An 18282-nucleotide genomic window follows, 5' to 3' on the forward strand; every position below is an offset into this window, starting at 1 on the left:
ATTCTTTCTTGCTTCACAAACTCAAAATCTATTTTTCTATTTATGATTATTTCGAAACTTAGTCCTTTCTTCCATGGGAGAATTACTTGGAGAGGCCCTAAATTCTTAAATTTTTATATGAAACCTCTTTTTTCTTTAGATGAATTACTTTTGAAATGTCATTGGAGAACAAGAACCACAAGAATCAAGTGGAAATAGAGAGGAGAGGTCTAATTTTGAAGGGAGGGGTTAGAAAAAATTTTTGGCTTGAAAGAAATGAAAAAAGATGAATAGAGCTTTGGAAAGTCTTCAATTAAAAGAAAAAAACATCCCAGATCAAAGAGTTTCAAATCTATTAAGAGAATATTGAATATGGGTCGACTCCTCATAGAACCATTTTTCTTCAAGAAGCCACAAATTGACTCCTCGATTTCAAGATTCGACTCCTTGATATAGAAAATAGTTTAAGGAGTTTCAAATCAAAAAAAAATTGATAAAAATGGATAGAAATAAATGGGCAATCAAATCGATGATCAAGAATGATGTTCCAGTCAATTTGAGGAATCAAGAATTAATCAATTAGGAGTTTAAAAATTAATCAAAACAAATCAAGGAGAAATTAAGGGAAAACTACATGAAAGCCCTAAAAAATTTAGATTCAACTCGCTAGGGATTTTCAAATCCTTAAGAGATAAAGCTATAATGTAATGCAAATCAATAACATCAAGCATGTGATCTTTTATGATTTGATGGCTTATCTTGATATTTTTCAAATCCAGTAATTTTTAAAATATTTCAATAGTTACATGTCCTATGAGAATATCAAAAATTAATTTGAGAGTTTTACATCCAAATATTTTCATATGACATCAAGCTCATTTTAATTTAAGTTTTACAAGCAATATCATGTTATGAGGGGTTTGGGAGCACGCTGAATTTAAAATGAAACTTATGCTTATAACAATCAAGATGGTTCTTAGAATTAAAAGAGCATATTTATTAAAACATTCAAGCATTCAAGTCATAGAGTGAGATTATTACAAGTATCAAAAAATTATCAAAATCAATCAATCAAGCAATGTAAATTTAGCAAGCAATGATGGTATGATATGAGAAAGATTTAGCTTTTACCAAACATCATCACCTATTTACCTTAAATCCTAAGCATCCATTTTTAAGAAATCACTCCTTTAATGCCATTGGATGCTTGGTATACTTGCAAAATTATTTCTTAATTTTTAATATCCAAGCCATCTTGAGTCCAATAAAATTAGTGCATATGGTTCCTTTTGAAATCCAAATTTGTTTGATCAAAATATGGCCAACTCTTTTAATATTATATTTAAAAATTTTATGCCCTACTTTGTTATAATTGAAGCAAAATATAAAGTTATTTTTATGTGAGGCTTTACTAAACATATTCTTAACAAACTTTTATTTTCTTAGTGAATTATAACCAATTCCAACTTTGTCAAAAATAACCCTTTGATTGTTCAAAATCAATTAAAACTTTTGTAAATCAATAGTAAACTTTTCTAGCATAGGCTTCAATATTTTAATCTCTTTTTTAAGATTTATATTTTCTTCCATAAGAGATTCTTCAGATTCCAATAATTTTTTTTCTATCAAGATTTTTTTTTTAAATTTTTTTTTCAATCAATATTTTATTTTTTTCTTCAACCAAACATAAATTAGACTTTTTGAGTTCTTTATTTTTTGATCTCAATTTTTTAAATTCATCTATTAAATCATTGAAGGCTTCAAATAACTCATCAAAAATAAAATCGAAAGAGTTATTAATGTTTATCTCATCATTATTGGCCATGAGGAAAGAATATATAATACTTTTTTTCTCTTTCTCATTTTTTTCATCTTTGCTTTGCTCCCCCTAAACCAATATCTTTTTTTTTCTTTTATTTCTTTTTCTTTTTTTTTTTGCATCCTCATGAGCCATGAGACATAAGTTGGGAAGAGCATCCTTATCTTCTTGAGAGCTTGATTCTTCTTTTCGACTCGCTCCCTCATAAGTTGTTTTCAATTTCTCCCATATTTGTTTTGCTGAAATACAAGAGGAAATTAAGTTAAATTTATTTAAATCCAATAAGCAATAGAGCATATCCGTAGCCTTAGCATTCAAATGGACTATTTCTTTATCATCAATTAATACATTGTGTGTGTGGGTCATTAACTATAATTTTTCATAAATTATAATCATGTGCTTATATGAATATTTTCATTCTAGCTTTCCAACATATGTAATTTGATCCATTTAATAGTGGAGGGCGATCTATAGAATGGTCTTCATTAAAAAAAGATTCTATTTGGGTTGCCAAGATCTTTGGCTCTAAACCACTAGATCAATAACAAATAATAGAGCACTTGCTCTGATAACAACTGTTGCCCAAAAAAGTAGCAATCCAAGAGGGAGGTGAATGGGATTCTTTAAAAATCTTAACTAAATTTGAAATCTAAATAATGATGTGCTTCAATTTAAGCTATCTTAAGTGATTGCGAGACATATGCAATTTATAGCAGCATAATTGAGCTGTAGAAGAAGCAATACAAGTATTGAAATAATATAGAGTAAGAAAAAAAAGTAAGAAGACAAAGTATAATGTAAACACAAAGTAATTTATAGTGGTTCGATGCAATCCCGCACCTACATCCACTTCTCAAGAGCTCCTTAAAAATTTTACTATAATCTTCTTGATTATAGCATGTTTGTTTTATCCAGGATCACAAATAAACCCAGTTAGTTTTTTAAGATCACCAACCACAATCTATACACCGATTATTTTTCGAACTCATAATCAATTCAATTGATTTTATAGGCTCACCAACAAAAATCTACAAAATTTAATTTCGGACTTGGACGGATCTAATCTCCAAGTTTCTTTCCTCCTAAGAAGTTATAAAGAAAAATAAAATATAATATGAAAAATTTCAACTCAAAACAAAAATAAAATTTAAACTCAATAAAGTCCAAAGAAGAAACTGATGATTTGCTCTTTGAAGCTTGATTTCTTCCTCAAATGAAACTTAAGAGAATGTGGAAGAAGTTGGTGATGATTCTTCTTTGAAAGCTCTCAAAACTATGCATTCAATCCTCTCTTTTCTCTCCTTTTCAATAGTATTCAATGAAGCTCACTCAAATTGATGATTTTCTCTTTTTGATCTACTCGACTACCTTCCTAATTGATTCTCTAGCCTTTTGTAAACTTTGAAGTGGCTTGAGAGTGAGCTATGACCGTTGGAAGAGCTGAATAGCCGTTAGAAGCAAAAATTAGTCATTAGAACTAGTACAGAAAATTAGCCGTTGCTGTCCCAAATCAGGAGTCGACTCCAATTTCTCAAGGGTCGACACCAACTGTCTTGGGGTCGACTCCAGATCTTCAGGGATTGACTTCAACTGCAGTTTTAAAATTGTAATCTTTTGCCTTCTTTAAAAGAGTCGACTTAAATTGATCTCAAGTCGACTCGGACCAGTACTAGTCTTCTTCCAACGTGTCAGAGTCAACTCAAAACCTCCCAGAGTCAACTCAAAACTTTCAACATCATTTTTCTTCAGATTTTAGCCTCCCAAACTTGAATTTCTTGACCTCAATGCTGTCAAATGATATTTACTTCTTCTAATTTCATTTTCTTCATAATAATCCATCTAAATTTATGAGAACTTGTTCTTTTGAGTGCTTTATTTTGGTATCTTGAGAGGATTCCTTCCAATGATATTTTATTCATTGAGAATACTTTAGAAATCTTATGTCCACTCTTGAAACAAATAATTAATACCATAATTATTCAATATTTTATTATCATCAAAATTATAAAATCAACATAAATATAAACTAATCTATAATAAATATTTTTTTATAATCAACTAAATATAATAAAATTTTATTTTTAAAAAATAACTTCTCAAATAATTATTTTTTGAAAAAAAAAAAATTTCTTACGATCCAAACGAATCCTTCGTGTCCAGACCATTGTGTATGACGTGTGGAGGGAGGGGGGAGGGAACACCAGCAATTGAAATTGTAATCATTAGAGCTATGATTGATTGACTGTTAGAAATAGATTTCAACAAAAATTATTTCCTGCATTACGGTAAGTCGTGTGCTTCACGTAATCACACAAGTTTGCAGAAGCAAATAACCCTACAAATTAGCTGGGAAAACTAGCTACCTGAACATAAGCAACTGAATTTTTAAGAGGGTGTTCCAGTGGAAAATAATGACGTGCAAATATGAGCTATCCCTGGATCAAGAAGTATGAGTAACAAGCCTCTCTAATTTTCACCGACCATTTATGGACTTTCTTGTATACAAATTGCAATTCTTTTTGAAACAAAAATAAATTTGACAAGCATTTAATATAATTACCATGAAATGATACATCTTTGCCATTTTCCAATAATTCATGGTAAATAGACTAGTTACCAGTTCACCTCAAACATGAAATGGATGAGGATCTTGTGATACAACGCTACTGCTGCACCATAAAACAGGCTGTGCCTTAAGCAGGTGGTTATCGAATGAAACCATCAAAGACTCTTCTGACACTCCATGTCAAAAAATCTAGGATCTGACCTTATGTTTTATCATTGTTAAAATATTTAATTTATAATATATGCTACTTCATTTAATCCTCCACAGCTTTCTGTTGATATTTCTGCTTCAGCAATTTACTATAATCTTGTCCCGTCTATCAGCATTTTATCATTTGCAAATACAGAACATCATAATACCTCATTTTGAATATGAGCATTCATTCATCCCATTACTCCACAGCATACTAAGATAAGAACTTAGGCCAACACATCGTGTAAACCATAATTAAAAACTCACTTAGGCGCTCTTTATACCCATCAACTTTCATTTATATATGTCCTTATTCTCCAAACCAATACTCGCACTTTGTAGCTCTCATCTCAGAAGACAAGCACGCACGTACTTTGGTTCCACAAAAGAAAAAGGAAGCAGCATTTAGTGAGAAGTATTTTTCCCCACCTTTTGGAATTAAACTGAAAGTGGAGATCAAAAGATGCATGTTTAATGTGTTCTGATTTTTTGGTCGAAAGTCCTCATCCTGTAGATGCATCTTATTTTACTTTATTTTATCACATTTCATTTTGAGAGAAATGAGGGAAGATCCACCTGCACTAGAATTATCCGAGTCCCAATGCTTACGGATGCACCATCCAAGATTCAACCCAGGACCTGTAGGACCACTGGGACAAGCGTTAGTTCATGAAGATATATTTTAATTGATTCAAACAAAACAGGGAACTGTGACTGATATTCATAATAATTAATAGGTGTTCTTAGTTATTACCCACAATGTCATCCACAACTCTCTATTCTATTAGCAAATAAATTTATTTTCTTCCATAAGGTAAATATTGTTTGCGTTGGAGAATATCTACTACATTAACATACACCAATTTGCCAATATAAAGTACTCATGTTGATCAGAAATATAAACTTACCATGATCCTTAAGTTATAGCTAGAAATTTCCATCAAATCCCCTCCATATCCCTTTGCTCAAATAATGTGCCTTTGTTTTTTTTCTCTTGTTGTCCTTTTTTGGGTTGGAGATGGGGGAGCTTGGAGAAGGACCAGCTTGCCTGGGTGCAGCATATTTGAGAATAGATGTGGCTCGATGCTTAGAAATCAGCATAAAGTTAATCTCTGGCATAAACTACAAGCACAATAAGTCAAATCTTAAAGAGCAAAGGGAGAGCCCTTCAAGTTCTCTGCTGATTTGTCCAATCAGTGCTGTTTATTATGTCCTCTACCAGCCCACACCTGGAAGACTTTGAGATTCATCCATCCCTTGTGATGTGTGCATTGAAGCATGGACCATATATCACATCCACCAAATCTCAGAGTCTACCATGTACGGTAGGTGCCCAAATGAAAACTAAGATTCCACATCATAAAGAATCTAAATTGCATCTTTATCTGATATGCAATGTCAATCAAAATTTTGCAATAATCTATACAAAGTCAATCTGCCAATCTTGACTCCAATAATTTACCAACTGTAAAAAATTCTTAAGAAGCTTAAGTTGTTACTAGTTTCAGCATCAAGGGCCAGATCAGAAGCACCAAAGAACCTTTAGATGAGATCAAACCATCTTCAAAATAGTTCAGGATGAAATCAATTTCATGGTGAGGAGCAATCAGTCACAATGTTGGCGTATTTCAATTACACGTACATAGTTTTGGCTTCACAAACACCATGGCAGCAGGACAATGTCATACTAGGTTTAAAAAAAGAATAGTGAAATATGACTGGTAGGAGTTTTACACTATGACTATTGTCACATATTATGGTCGATGAGATCAACAAAAAGGTAAAATGGTGAAGTCAACTTTCAGCTTTAAGTATATTTAAAAAGAAAAAAGTACAGTTTGAAGATGAGCTTCACGCTGTGGATGAGTTCAATGTTGATGCAAAATTGTAAAGCATCCAGAGGGTTCAGAATGAAACCGCAATGTAGGTCGGAGCACAAATTATGGAAAGAACAAGATGATGAAGTAAATTTTCTTAGGTACTTTATGTATCAGTTTTCAGAACTTAGAAGCAAGGACATTCAGCCTGGTTGCCAGACCAGTTCCAACAAATCCTACATATTTCTTCTAAGGATTCTCCCCAAATGTTTATACAAAAAAGTTTGTCATTACGATACATCCATCAAGTAACTTATCCTCCCCAAAATTTTGCTGTGTGCCAACAACTGTTGCAAGTTGCGACAACATACAATCAATCAACCAGTCAGTCAAACATGATACCAACTCTAGCTCGCTCACTTTCCGGGACCACTTCCCAATTCTGACTCTAAATCTACTCACAGTATAATTTCACCTTAATTGTGCTTATCACACAAAAGAATTCTGAGTTACTGTCAATCGAAGCAACAATATTCAACTTTGTTTGGTGCTTCTTTTTTGTAATCCCAAGTATTAGAATAGTTAAAAGTTGGTTACTGGCTTAAAAATTAGTTTTGATTTGTTTCATCTAAATGTTAGCTCTGTTTTAATTGAGATAAAAATTTTAAAATTGCTTAGGATATAGGATTGCCTTATGAGTTCTTAAAAGATGATTTTCAGGGTGGCCATGTGAGAACGTATCACCTATCCTACAGCACACGAAAATGAGAGATCCAGGGCAAAAGAGACAGGAAAGGTCGAGTGAGATCTTGAGAGCAGAAGAAAAAAAAAAAAGAGGAACCAAGAGTACAAGAATTAAGATTGGATAACCTGATGGACCAAATGAAAGATGAAAGGCTCGTTGGTTTCTTGAGGATTTTTTTTAAGCAATATGTAATAAGAGAACATTCCACTGGCAAAAATTAAAAAGAACAGTTGTTTTAATAGAACTTTGAGAGAGCATGATTCATGCATAGAGAAGCAAATAACAATTAATGTTTTTGAAGTAATACAAAATATCTTGAAGGATTAGACAAAAAACCTAAGGCATGATATAATAATATAGTAAGGTTCACCACAAAGTGAGTAAAGTTGTCCAACGAATAAGCAACTGGTGAGAAACTCATGGTCCATTTTGACATGAGCTAGGTCAATTGATAGACAAGATACTCATATCTACATCTTCAAATATAAATGAACTGAACATGAGTAATGACCATCTCACCAGTACTTGGCTCAACATTGCCCAAAACTAGCAAACAAAGATAAATATTAGTGACATATATAACTACCTGAGAAATTGATGACGAATCCCTGTCTTGAGTTTTTAACATAACCACTACTTTTATGCTTGCAAGTATATATAAAAGAAGAATTTTTAGGCCCTAGATCTTGAGATAGAAACCCTTTAAAACACAGTGCAGCCCCTATAAGCTTAGTCCTAGCAAAGCCTCTAGATTTTCTTGCCTTTCTTCTCCTCTCGTCTCCAGCTCTTCCTCCCTCCCTAGAATTCTCTCACTTGCTTTCTTGCATAAATGCATGCAATCATTCTTACAGGCCATGGCAGGGATGTTTAGATCTAGAGCTTAATGCCTCTCAAGCTGCTGTGTCATGTCGACATCAAGTTCTCAGCTTTTATGCACTACAACTCCTTGCTGCTGCTGCCACTGTTTGCCCTCCACATCAATGTCATCTTCAGATCCTTGAAGCAGACACCTAATAAACTACCAGACCTTCCTTTACCATTTCATTGCCATAACCTCAAATACGATTACCGGTCAGCTACTTGCTTTCACTTCGTGAACAAGCATATCTAGCCAAATTTGAGCTAGCTCGAGACAAAATAAGCCAATCTCGAGATAGTTCAAGACAGACCAAGCAAACCTCAAGCCAGGCCTCCCTGTGAAGCTAGAACCAGCCTAGCAAAGCATCAAACCAAGCTCAAGCTAACAACAGCTTGCTCAAGCTTGCTCATTTGCACCTCTAGAAGTAGCTTTACCATAAAACTCTGTAGATTCTGGCTATGTAGATGACCTAATTTCAATACAAATGATGAAATATGTAAAAAGAGAAATCTGCTAGTTCAAATGAAAAAGCTTGAAGAACTCAAACAATTTCTCAGATGAGCAGTGGAACTTTTAAAAGATTGTTTGTTCCCATACCAACAGAAGTATGCTAAGGTTCTCTGGCAAATCATAAGATGCTTGATTGCAAGCTAATCTCTACCTTAATGGAGCTTGATCCAAGGCTGAAGACGATAAATTTGGAGGATTAGCAAGCTAAGATATCCTAATGCCCAGGAAACATGACTTAGAAGCAATAGATGGGATTCTTAGATAAAAAGCAAGTATTCACCTTGGTCTTCTATTGTATAGAAAAAGATAGGTTCAAGTTGATTGGCTACCGAAACATAATATGTTGGAAATCACAATACATGTTGATTAAGTACAACATGTTCAATTTAGGGTATGGCTTTATTTGTTTGTGCACCTATAGACAAGCTGGTGACCCATGGCATCATTATCATTTAAAGAGGCAGAGGACATCGACAACACAGTACAAGAGAAGACCTCATTATTAAAACTAAGAGAATTTACACCAAAAAATAAAATATTCAATGCAACTGCATTTTGCCAAGGAGATGAACATAAGACTTGAAGAACATCTGGTCACCTATGCTAGAACTATGCAAGTGGACGCACAATATCACATTAACAAGAGATAACGCACTAGAATAAGATATATCGATAAAGACAAATGAACTACTGATGGATATATTAATTGAAAGACTCATCTTCATCAAGTTTTAAGAGTCTGAAACTTGAATCGTCAGCAGAGTAGCCATGAAAGTTTTTGACAGAGAGTGATAACAATCAACATTAACTCTTCTCTTTATTCCTCTGTCTCCAAATCTTTCTCTTGACCTTCCCTGTCCATCCCTCTATATCCCTCCTTAACCTTCAAATTCCTGTCTCCCACTTCCACTTCTTCCTCCACCATTTCTTCACCTCTTTCTCCATTCCACTCTCTCCTTTCCCCTTTCTCTCTCTTCTAAAAGCTTCATAGGCCTGCTTGACTTAAGTCAATCTGCCAAGATAATCCTGCAAGATCTATATAGGTTAGAAGAACCAATCTTAGGAAAAAAATCAAGGCTTCCACATCTGGAAATAGGGCCTTAAGGCCCCTTCTGTGAATCAATGAGTCCAACTGAAACATTTAAACCTAAAGAAATTTGTAGAGATATCTCTCCCATCGCCATTCTGCATGATTGTTGCATTGTGAGTGAAAAATATTACATGACAAATAGGGAAACAGCACTCTGGCAAAAACATTAGCATTTTCATAGAAATGTCTCTTTGTCCTCTTATGTTCCACACCCTCATGATGCCTACCTCAGAAGTACCTCTATATAATCTCCCAATTGTTTCCCTCATCATTCTTCCTGCCATATAATCTCCCAATTGTTTCCTTATCAATCCTATATTCGGCCCTTCTAAACTTCCAAAGGATGACAGAACATCCCTTTTTGTCTCATATTGCTCCTAGATCAGAATACAAATGATGAATCAGAGCACGTGGGGTCGTCTCCTTGTTTTCCTGCAAAGAAAAATATGGTAGACTAATTGATCTTTGCATCAGTTTATGAAAGAGCCCAATGCAACAAAATGCATGTTGGACCTTTGAAATGGTTTGAATCATTTGGATAATAATCAGTTTGATCTATTTTACCACCAGCAGATATGTATTTATAACAGAAAAACCAAAAGCCATGAGCTGACCTACCACATGTGACAAAAAAGTTCAACTCAAGGCAATCAAGCACTCACTTTGCTCCTAGCATAGTAGCACATGCTATTTCATCAACGCCTTGGTGGTTGTCACCCAACACAAGGGCAATCCTCCAAAACCTATTATTCTCATCGTCATTCTTTGAAGATGAAGGGTGCCCATCGGACAATAAAGGAAAACAACCAATTCTTCCAAGCGAACTCCAATACGAACCTTCTTCTCCGATATGCCTGAGTTCTCCGATGTCAAGGTACTAGATAATTATCGACAATAGATCAAATTTAGTGAGTAGGAAGGTTAGAGAATTCACGATATTTTTTTTTAACTATAAAAAGGCAGCCGCAACTCATCCTCATTCAAATGGAGCAGTAGAAGGCTAGAAGCAACTAACTTCACTTTGAGTATCATTTTCGAAAAAATGACAAAGACCCATCGTGACTAGTTTGAAATGTTGCCCTTCGCTATATAGGCATACCGTACTTCCATTCGTATACCCACAAGAGCAAGACCCTTCCCTTTGTTCAAAATAGAAACCATCTTTCCACTTGAGTTGGAGATTACCCCACAACATCTTCTGTTAGAAGATTAATGTTATGAAGTAAAAAAGAATGACAATCAGCTAGCACAATTGGATTTGCTAGATGAGAAGAGGAAACAGGCATTGAATCATTCATAGAGTTACTAGCGTCAGATGAGGGCTTATGAGAAGAAAGTGAAAGTCCAAGCCTTCAGTCCAGGAAAGTTTGGTATGAAAAGTTGGAGATGCCATTTGGATGCATGCCACTCGCTCAAAGTTTGCAAGGAATTATATTCATTGGGCAAATATGGGTTCGATCAAGATTTGTTTGGCTAGAGTACCAAAAGCGAGCATGACGTCGTTATGACCATAGAGGCCTAAGGTATGGAACCCGAGAAATAGGCTGGCTCAACTGAAATGAGATTTGATAGCTTCTTTATAGTCTAACATTCTTGATAATATATTATCCTTATTCTATTTTGGATTGTAATCTCTAATGAGGAATATAGCTCCATGAGCAAAGGCTCCTATCATGATTCTTCATTGAACCTCTAGTATTGGGCTAAGAGAGAGAAACAGGAGACTCAAAAGACTTGCTTTCATGTTGGCTCACAGCAAGCCCCACTGGCCAGACTGCGATCAGTCTCCTAGCTTCGTTCCTCAAGAGGGAGTAGTTCACCTAGCTACAAGACTACCAATGGAATAGTACATTCCTCATGTTAAGGTTGATCATCAAAATTCAATCCTTATAGTGTACATCTCTATTGTATTGAGTCTCCTTGCACTGCATTTACATCCATATAAACAACCTCAATCAAAGCCATCTCCTTATCAATTGGCAGAAAGTGCATCTCTTGGGCGATCAAAAGGGGGGCAACGAATTGTTGAATGAGGTAACTTTCCGGTCACCTGCTACTCTGCTCTGTTCATCATGGGCTAGCGACTTTAGAGAGGTGATGGTGTAATCATGAAAGAGAGGTTGATCCTCCCCATACATCCAGCAATTGGTGTCGTCAACCATTGGAAGGGTGGCTGCATTTGAGATGGTCCAACCTGCTCATATCAGTTTTTTTTCCTTTCCTCTCGAAAACCTTAACACAGGGTGTTCCACAATCCAAGTATGGTATCAGAGCTGGCTAGCCACACCTGACCTAAGACGAGGCTCTCACCTATTCCATTCTTTGGTCTGTAAAATCCCTACTCTTCTTCTTTTTCTTAGCCTCCTACAAATTAGTTGCAAGTCTGGTTTGAATTAATTATATACACCGGCCATTCATCTTTTTAAAAGATGAAAAAAGGTGCTGCCGAAAGCTTACCCTCTTCCACATGGATGCTACAGCCGAATATTATCCAAATTAACCAAATAATAACTCCATATGCCCTCATGGTTATTCTCTTGAATATCTTAACTCTCGTATGTAACACCCATCATATATGCCATAAGCCATATAGGATATGTATGGGCTAAACAAGACCCATGGAGTACAATTGCACAACCTCACCTCAAAAGAAAGGAGGAATCAGTATATCACATTTCAACTTCAAAGCCAATGGTCAACTGTATATTATTTTGGTTACAAAAGTGATGAAGAAAACCAGCAGCAACCTCTGCCCATGTGTCCCTCACATTCATGTCAAGAAGAATTTGGCAAAATAAATTATATAAGACATCTTTAAAGATCTCAATATGTAAAAGTTGAAGCACACGAGACCACTCACAAGTAAACTAGAAAATAAAATCTTATCTTCCACATTCTTACACTTCATATTTTATAGTAAAGAAACTTGGGATGCTAAAGTTCCCCATAGTCCTAAATTCCTTCGAGATCCATTCACTAACACCAAGTGTTATGGTTGAAGAGGTACCTATTTAATCCCAAAAATCCACCAAGTGTCAGTATGTGTTAAAAAAATATATCTTTCACTATATTTTCATTAAAAAATTGAATTTTTTATTTAACTTCAGACTACTTTAATCTTTAATAGCAATTAACAATTCAATTTTATTCTCCTCAAATCAATTTTGGGAGTTAATCAAAATAAGTTTTAGTCCAATCAGACCAACATTATGCATGTTGAGTAGCATCTATAGCAAGGTACACCATCTTGCCCCAAACTGCTCAACTCGTAGCACACCGAACCATTTTGAGGTGGAACTAGAACAGGACAGCATGTCAAGTTAGCACAAGTCCTAAACCAGCCTAAACTGTCCCAAGCCAAGAAGAACCACCAGCTTTGTTTGGTTCGGTACAGTTCAGGCAGTTCACTACCTCTCCCACTTTTAATAATTGAGGAAGGCACAGAGAAGACCTCTCGTGCCTTCTCTACCCTCCCACTCATATTTTTCTGCTTTCTCTTCAAGGATAAAATGTCGGAGAAGCCCTAATTTTCGTAGATTTTATCCAAAATCCAACTCCAATGAGGCACAACTCCTCTTCCCTTTCCCCTCTCATGTTTTTTTCCTTTGAAGCCTAAAATAGGCAAAAAAGGGGGAAAATGATGGGAGATCATACCAAAATTTTGTATTTTAACATGATTTCATGATATGCTATAGATCTAAGAAAATGCTAAAGAAATCATAATTTGTCATTTATCACATACATATATATATATTAAAAATATATTTTTGAATTAAAATAACAATAAATAAAATAATAATTTGATAGCAATTCATTTAAATTTAGGCAAGATCATGGTCTAAGTCAAAATTTAAATAAATTTAAAAAATAAATGGTGATTAATGCATACCCACGGACTATAAAATATACTTAGGACCTCTAGTAGGGTACTACACTTATCTGAATTGCAATTACTTTGCTAGATATTTTATGATTAAATATTAATTTATTTTTAAAAATAATTAAAAATTAAAAATATAAAATTATGAAAAATTAGTATCATATATAGATAATGTACATAACTTAGACTTTTATTACATTACAATATAAAGATAACGTGAATCCAAATATCTTTTGACACTCATAAACTGATCTAATATCTTATGACAAATAATGTCTGATATGCAATTTGCTTGAATTCATTTGTAGCTGAATGATGGTTTCACTTTGGACTATCCTATTGAAACACCTTAGAAGGCTAGCTCATAGGTGATCTCCTTTAGTGATTGTGAGCACAACTGATCAACCTAGATCCTAATTCATGGCAAACAAAGGAAACGCCTGATACAAAAGAGGACGAATGATTTGGTATATGTATACTGCAATCTAAGGTTCCAATTGAAGTGCATTCGGGGGGGAAATGGAGCTGAGGTATGATGACTCACTTAAAAATGATTTTGTATATGATGAGGAGGATATGATGATTGGCTGGTTTGAAGGCCAACAATAGTAACCAGAGCTTAACGAGCTAGGATTGCCTCCTCGAGTAGTTAGTTTCACAATAAGGGACACTAGAAAGAATGCAAAAAAATGGGCAAAATGACACATACCATGCTAACAACCAGCTGAATAATCATAGAGGTCAAAGGAGCCAACCAACATCACAACACTCTATGTTTGAGACGTCCTCCCAAAAATTTAATAAAAAAGATGTTAAGAGAAGGCCACCATGCACCCAGTCTAGTCAAGGAGGTAGGGCCAACCATGGTGGTGGGCTCAATTGAGCTACCCAATACAGCCAGACAGGTAAGGGCATCCAGGAAAAGAAAGCAGTTTCTCAGATCATCAAGAAAGGAAAAGGAAAGAGAACTATAGATCCTTGAGAGAGTGGATGAGGAGCCTATTCATTCCAACTCTAAGGCTGATATGCCCTTCAATGACCAATTTCCGAAATCATTTCACGATCAAGTGATGATGATAATAATAATTCAAGCAATAATGCATCCACTGACCATGGAGGTAGCAATGGACATAGCATGGGTGCATATGACTCATGGCTCTATGGTCCTGGTTGATTTACCAGTGAGTCGCAAGTTCACTCATCCCATGCGCAAGATACAGACCACGACGCATGACCTAAAAAACCCATGATGACACAATTGCATATAAGAGACAGTTCCTTGGGATGATTTGGGAGACAAGGCTGCTATTGTTGATGAATTAGCACATAAAGTAGGGTCTTTGGATATATCTGAATATGAATCGTACACTAGATCCTGTTTCACACAGCCAAGGTATGCCCTGTATTATATCCTTCACATGAGATGTCGTATTTCAGTGATTAGTTCCATCCGCAGTCTCAACCGAACTATAGGTCAAATTTCGCTGCCTCGATCTTCCCTTAGATGGGATGGCCAATATCAGATATTAGATCAATATCAAGGTGGCCATTCAGGAGGCTCAAATTATAGAAAGCAGGGTGGGCAGATTATCTGAGTTGGAGTTAGATACCAGCGCAGGCTATGATCAGGAGCTTGAAGTCTACAAGTAACAGAGACACCACAAGGAACTAGATGTCGCTACATATTTTGGATTTCAAATCCATTTGATATATGTATTTTCAATTATATGTACTCATGCATTTAATTATATTACAATTGCATTCACTAATCAATCATATTATATTCAAGACCAATATGACATAAAAAGTCAAAAAAGAATCATAATCATTATTCAAACAACTGCAAGCATTAAAACAATCCATCCAGACTAAAAAATATAAAAATATAAATAATTAAACAAAAAAAATTGCATACTGGTTCAGGAGTGATGCCACTGCGTACCGACTGTTGATACACTACAAAACCAGTGCGAACCAATGATCAATACAGTACCTAGTACTTATTTACAAACCTTGATCTATACTTTCTTTAACTTCCATAATGCAATCAAACATAACCATTACTAGCATACAGCCACGACAACTAGCACAAGTTAGTCTTATCTTTAAGTACTTTGTACACCCAGTTAGGCAGTGACAAAAATGCTACATTAAGGCTCAATGTAATATGAATGTCAAAACACAGCAGTAGGTCAAATTGGAAAAGGCAGGCATTCTTTTATCTTGGAGTAATCATTCAAATAAAAAAAACTCGTTGAACAGAGGACCAGTAATAACTTTTTGTAGCCAATATCACATGATGTGCATGACCAATGTTTTGATGCATATCAAAATAGCTTGGTCATTTTTATGGTATTTAAACATGTGCATGAAATGTTCTTTGGTGAGTCTAGTATAACCTATAACAAGTAAAAAAGAATCAGCTCACAAAATTCATGGCGTACAAGAATATTAAACAGGAATTCACTTGCAATAGACAGCCCCTATGGACACTGGACAAATAATGGGAAGATAGACTTAAAGTTCATCCAATAATTTTAGGAGTAGGAATCTGAGAAGCATTATAACTAAGGAAAGCAAATATAGAATTTTCTTTTCAACAGACACATCCCACTAGTAATAGTTAAGTTGCAAGAAAGCAACCACAAATAGATAATGCTTATTTAAAAAAGTACACCACTAGAAGAGTGAAAGAAGAACAACAAACTACCTTGGAACTTGAAAATATCAATGTATAGAAATACATATTCACACTAAAATGAACAGCATGATCAAAGCAATCTTTATTTGGCAGTGCAGCTGCACATTTGCATGAGAAACCCAAAAGCATAAAGGAATATAATAAATTTGGTACCAACATTATTATACCCATAAATCATGGCTTGGCAGGCTCAACATCATCTTCTATATCCCAACTCAGATCCTCATCATCTTCAGCAGCACTCAATCTCTTGCGTAGATCCACCTTGAGAGGACTCCCACTCATATTACTAATTTTCTTATCATCATGCTCCCCAAGATCTTCGATCTCATCCCACTCAAGATCATCTTCCTCTGGCATAGAAGGCCTTGACACCACCGACACATCACTATCTTTGCATGAACCTCCACTCTCAGTCTTCGCTTCAGGCACTTTATCATCTGGCTTGGATATCAATTCCTCACTGTTCGATCCCACAATTTCTGCCTTCTCTGCAGTTGATGGCACTTCCTTCTCAACCATCGCCAACGATACTCCCAAGTTCTCATCTTGAGACACCTCTACATGTTTCTTTTCCTCTAGAATTTGAGCGGTGGTGGTAGTGTCTTCTTTCTTTGTTGCGTCTTCTTCCTCATCTTTGTTTTCTTCGACTTTAACAACTTCTATTTCTTCAGGCTCTCCCATTTTTTCCTCTTTCTTTTCCTGCTTCTTTTCTTCCTTCTTTTCTTCTATATTTTCTTCCTTCTTTTCTTCTTCTTCCTCATCATCATCAACCTCCCAGCTCAAATCCTCCTCATCCTCTTCTCTTGAAATCACCCTCTTGACGAGCTTCGCCCTGGCATCCTCTGCCTGCTTGAGCTTATGAATCCTATAGTAGTACCGACTCCAGAAGGTATCATAATCCATAACAGAAGGCACGAGCTTTTCGAGAAATCCCTCCAGAGCCCCATTTTCATAGCACAAATTCTCGACCTCCTCCTCTTTTTCCGCCAATTGGAACCCCGATCTCCACTTTTTGAAATCCTCAGCATCCTCCGGCTCCTCCGAGAACGTGCTCAGATCGGACTGGATGGCGAGGACCTGCGCATCAAACCGGCTATACCTCCTCGAAGAACCAGCCAAATTCTGTGTCCCGGCGTCAATGGAGGAGGGATCTGGGGAATTGGCGTCGGATTCCATGGCGAGGAGGACTTCTTTGCTCTGGGAGATGATCTCCGTGGTGCCTTGCCAGACGGAGCCGCCGAAGTCGTCAATGACCTGGCCGACGGACTCGAGGGACTCCTGGGCGACGGAGGCGCCAGCCTCCAGGGATCCCGGGAGGTTCTGGACGGCGCGGGTGGCGGCCTCCCGGATCGCTGCGGTCTCCTTCTTAAGGCCGGAGCCAAACTCCTCCAAGTCCCGGCGGTAGGTCTCGATCAAGGAGCCGAACTCCTTCTTCGTGGCGATTGTCTTAATCAGGCCCCCAAAGCTCCACGCCCCGCCGGCGGCGGCGGCTGGCGCTTCTTCTCCCCGTTCTTCCTCATCGTCCGGTGGGAATGTCTGCTGCCGGGGAGAATCTGGGGGAGACGGATCGGGATCGGGATCGGCGGCGAAGACTGATTTGAAGAAATCCATGGCGAGAATTAGGGTTAGGTCAGGCCTCCGAGAGGAGGAAGAAAGAAAGGGACTGGGGAAGAGAGAGATCGACGTTTCGATGGTCGCGATGGGATACTTATAGTCTCTTTGGCGACTTTACAGGGACGGCAAAAGAGACTGTGGATGTGACTTCGACCTGGTATGCAAGTGTGAGGGGTGGGATCAGCCTATCAGGGATGTCCGGACTCCGGGGGGGGTGTGGGTGAGGTATTGGATGCGTTGGGGAGGTAGGGAACGCCTGTGTTTTTTTTTTTTTTTTTATTCCCACCGGCGAGGAATGCTGGCTCGATGGTATCGTGCTTGATATGGCCCAAGTCCAGTCCGTTATTGCTGGTTAGATTACGGCATGGAACACAAGGGGTGGCGCGCTAACGGACTTATTCATTCAGGTTCCTACACGGATATCCAATCGGATCTTAAGGTACTATTGGGATACCTAAATTTTATTTTTGAAATAAAAATATAAATTTTTAAAAAATAACTATTCAT

At 36.5% G+C, this 18282-nt stretch overlaps 1 protein-coding gene across 24 annotated transcripts; it reads right to left on the reverse strand.

The window, feature by feature from the left end:
- Positions 1-1772: 1772 nt before the first annotated feature.
- Positions 1773-17848, reverse strand: LOC105032860 (uncharacterized). 24 transcript variants are annotated; one of them, XR_012138692.1, is made up of 4 exons: positions 16326-17848; positions 15373-15413; positions 5465-5604; positions 4930-5195 (listed from the first exon to the last, which is right to left on the reverse strand). XR_012138692.1 is itself a non-coding variant. In XM_073252177.1 (3 exons), the coding sequence occupies exon 1, from the start codon at positions 17770-17772 to the stop codon at positions 16333-16335; it is 1440 nt and encodes a 479-aa protein (XP_073108278.1). In that variant the 5' UTR covers positions 17773-17848; the 3' UTR covers positions 1773-2037; positions 15373-15413; positions 16326-16332. The 24 variants fall into 24 exon arrangements, 11 of the variants coding, with proteins under 11 accessions (XP_073108278.1, XP_010905741.3, XP_073108276.1 ...); XR_012138694.1 differs by having other exon boundaries at positions 5465-5642; XR_012138691.1 differs by having other exon boundaries at positions 5465-5668.
- Between the last annotated feature and the right edge of the window lie 434 nt (positions 17849-18282).

This window comes from Elaeis guineensis, chromosome 1, assembly GCF_000442705.2.
Source record: "Elaeis guineensis isolate ETL-2024a chromosome 1, EG11, whole genome shotgun sequence".
Classification (NCBI taxonomy): Eukaryota; Viridiplantae; Streptophyta; class Magnoliopsida; order Arecales; family Arecaceae; genus Elaeis; species Elaeis guineensis.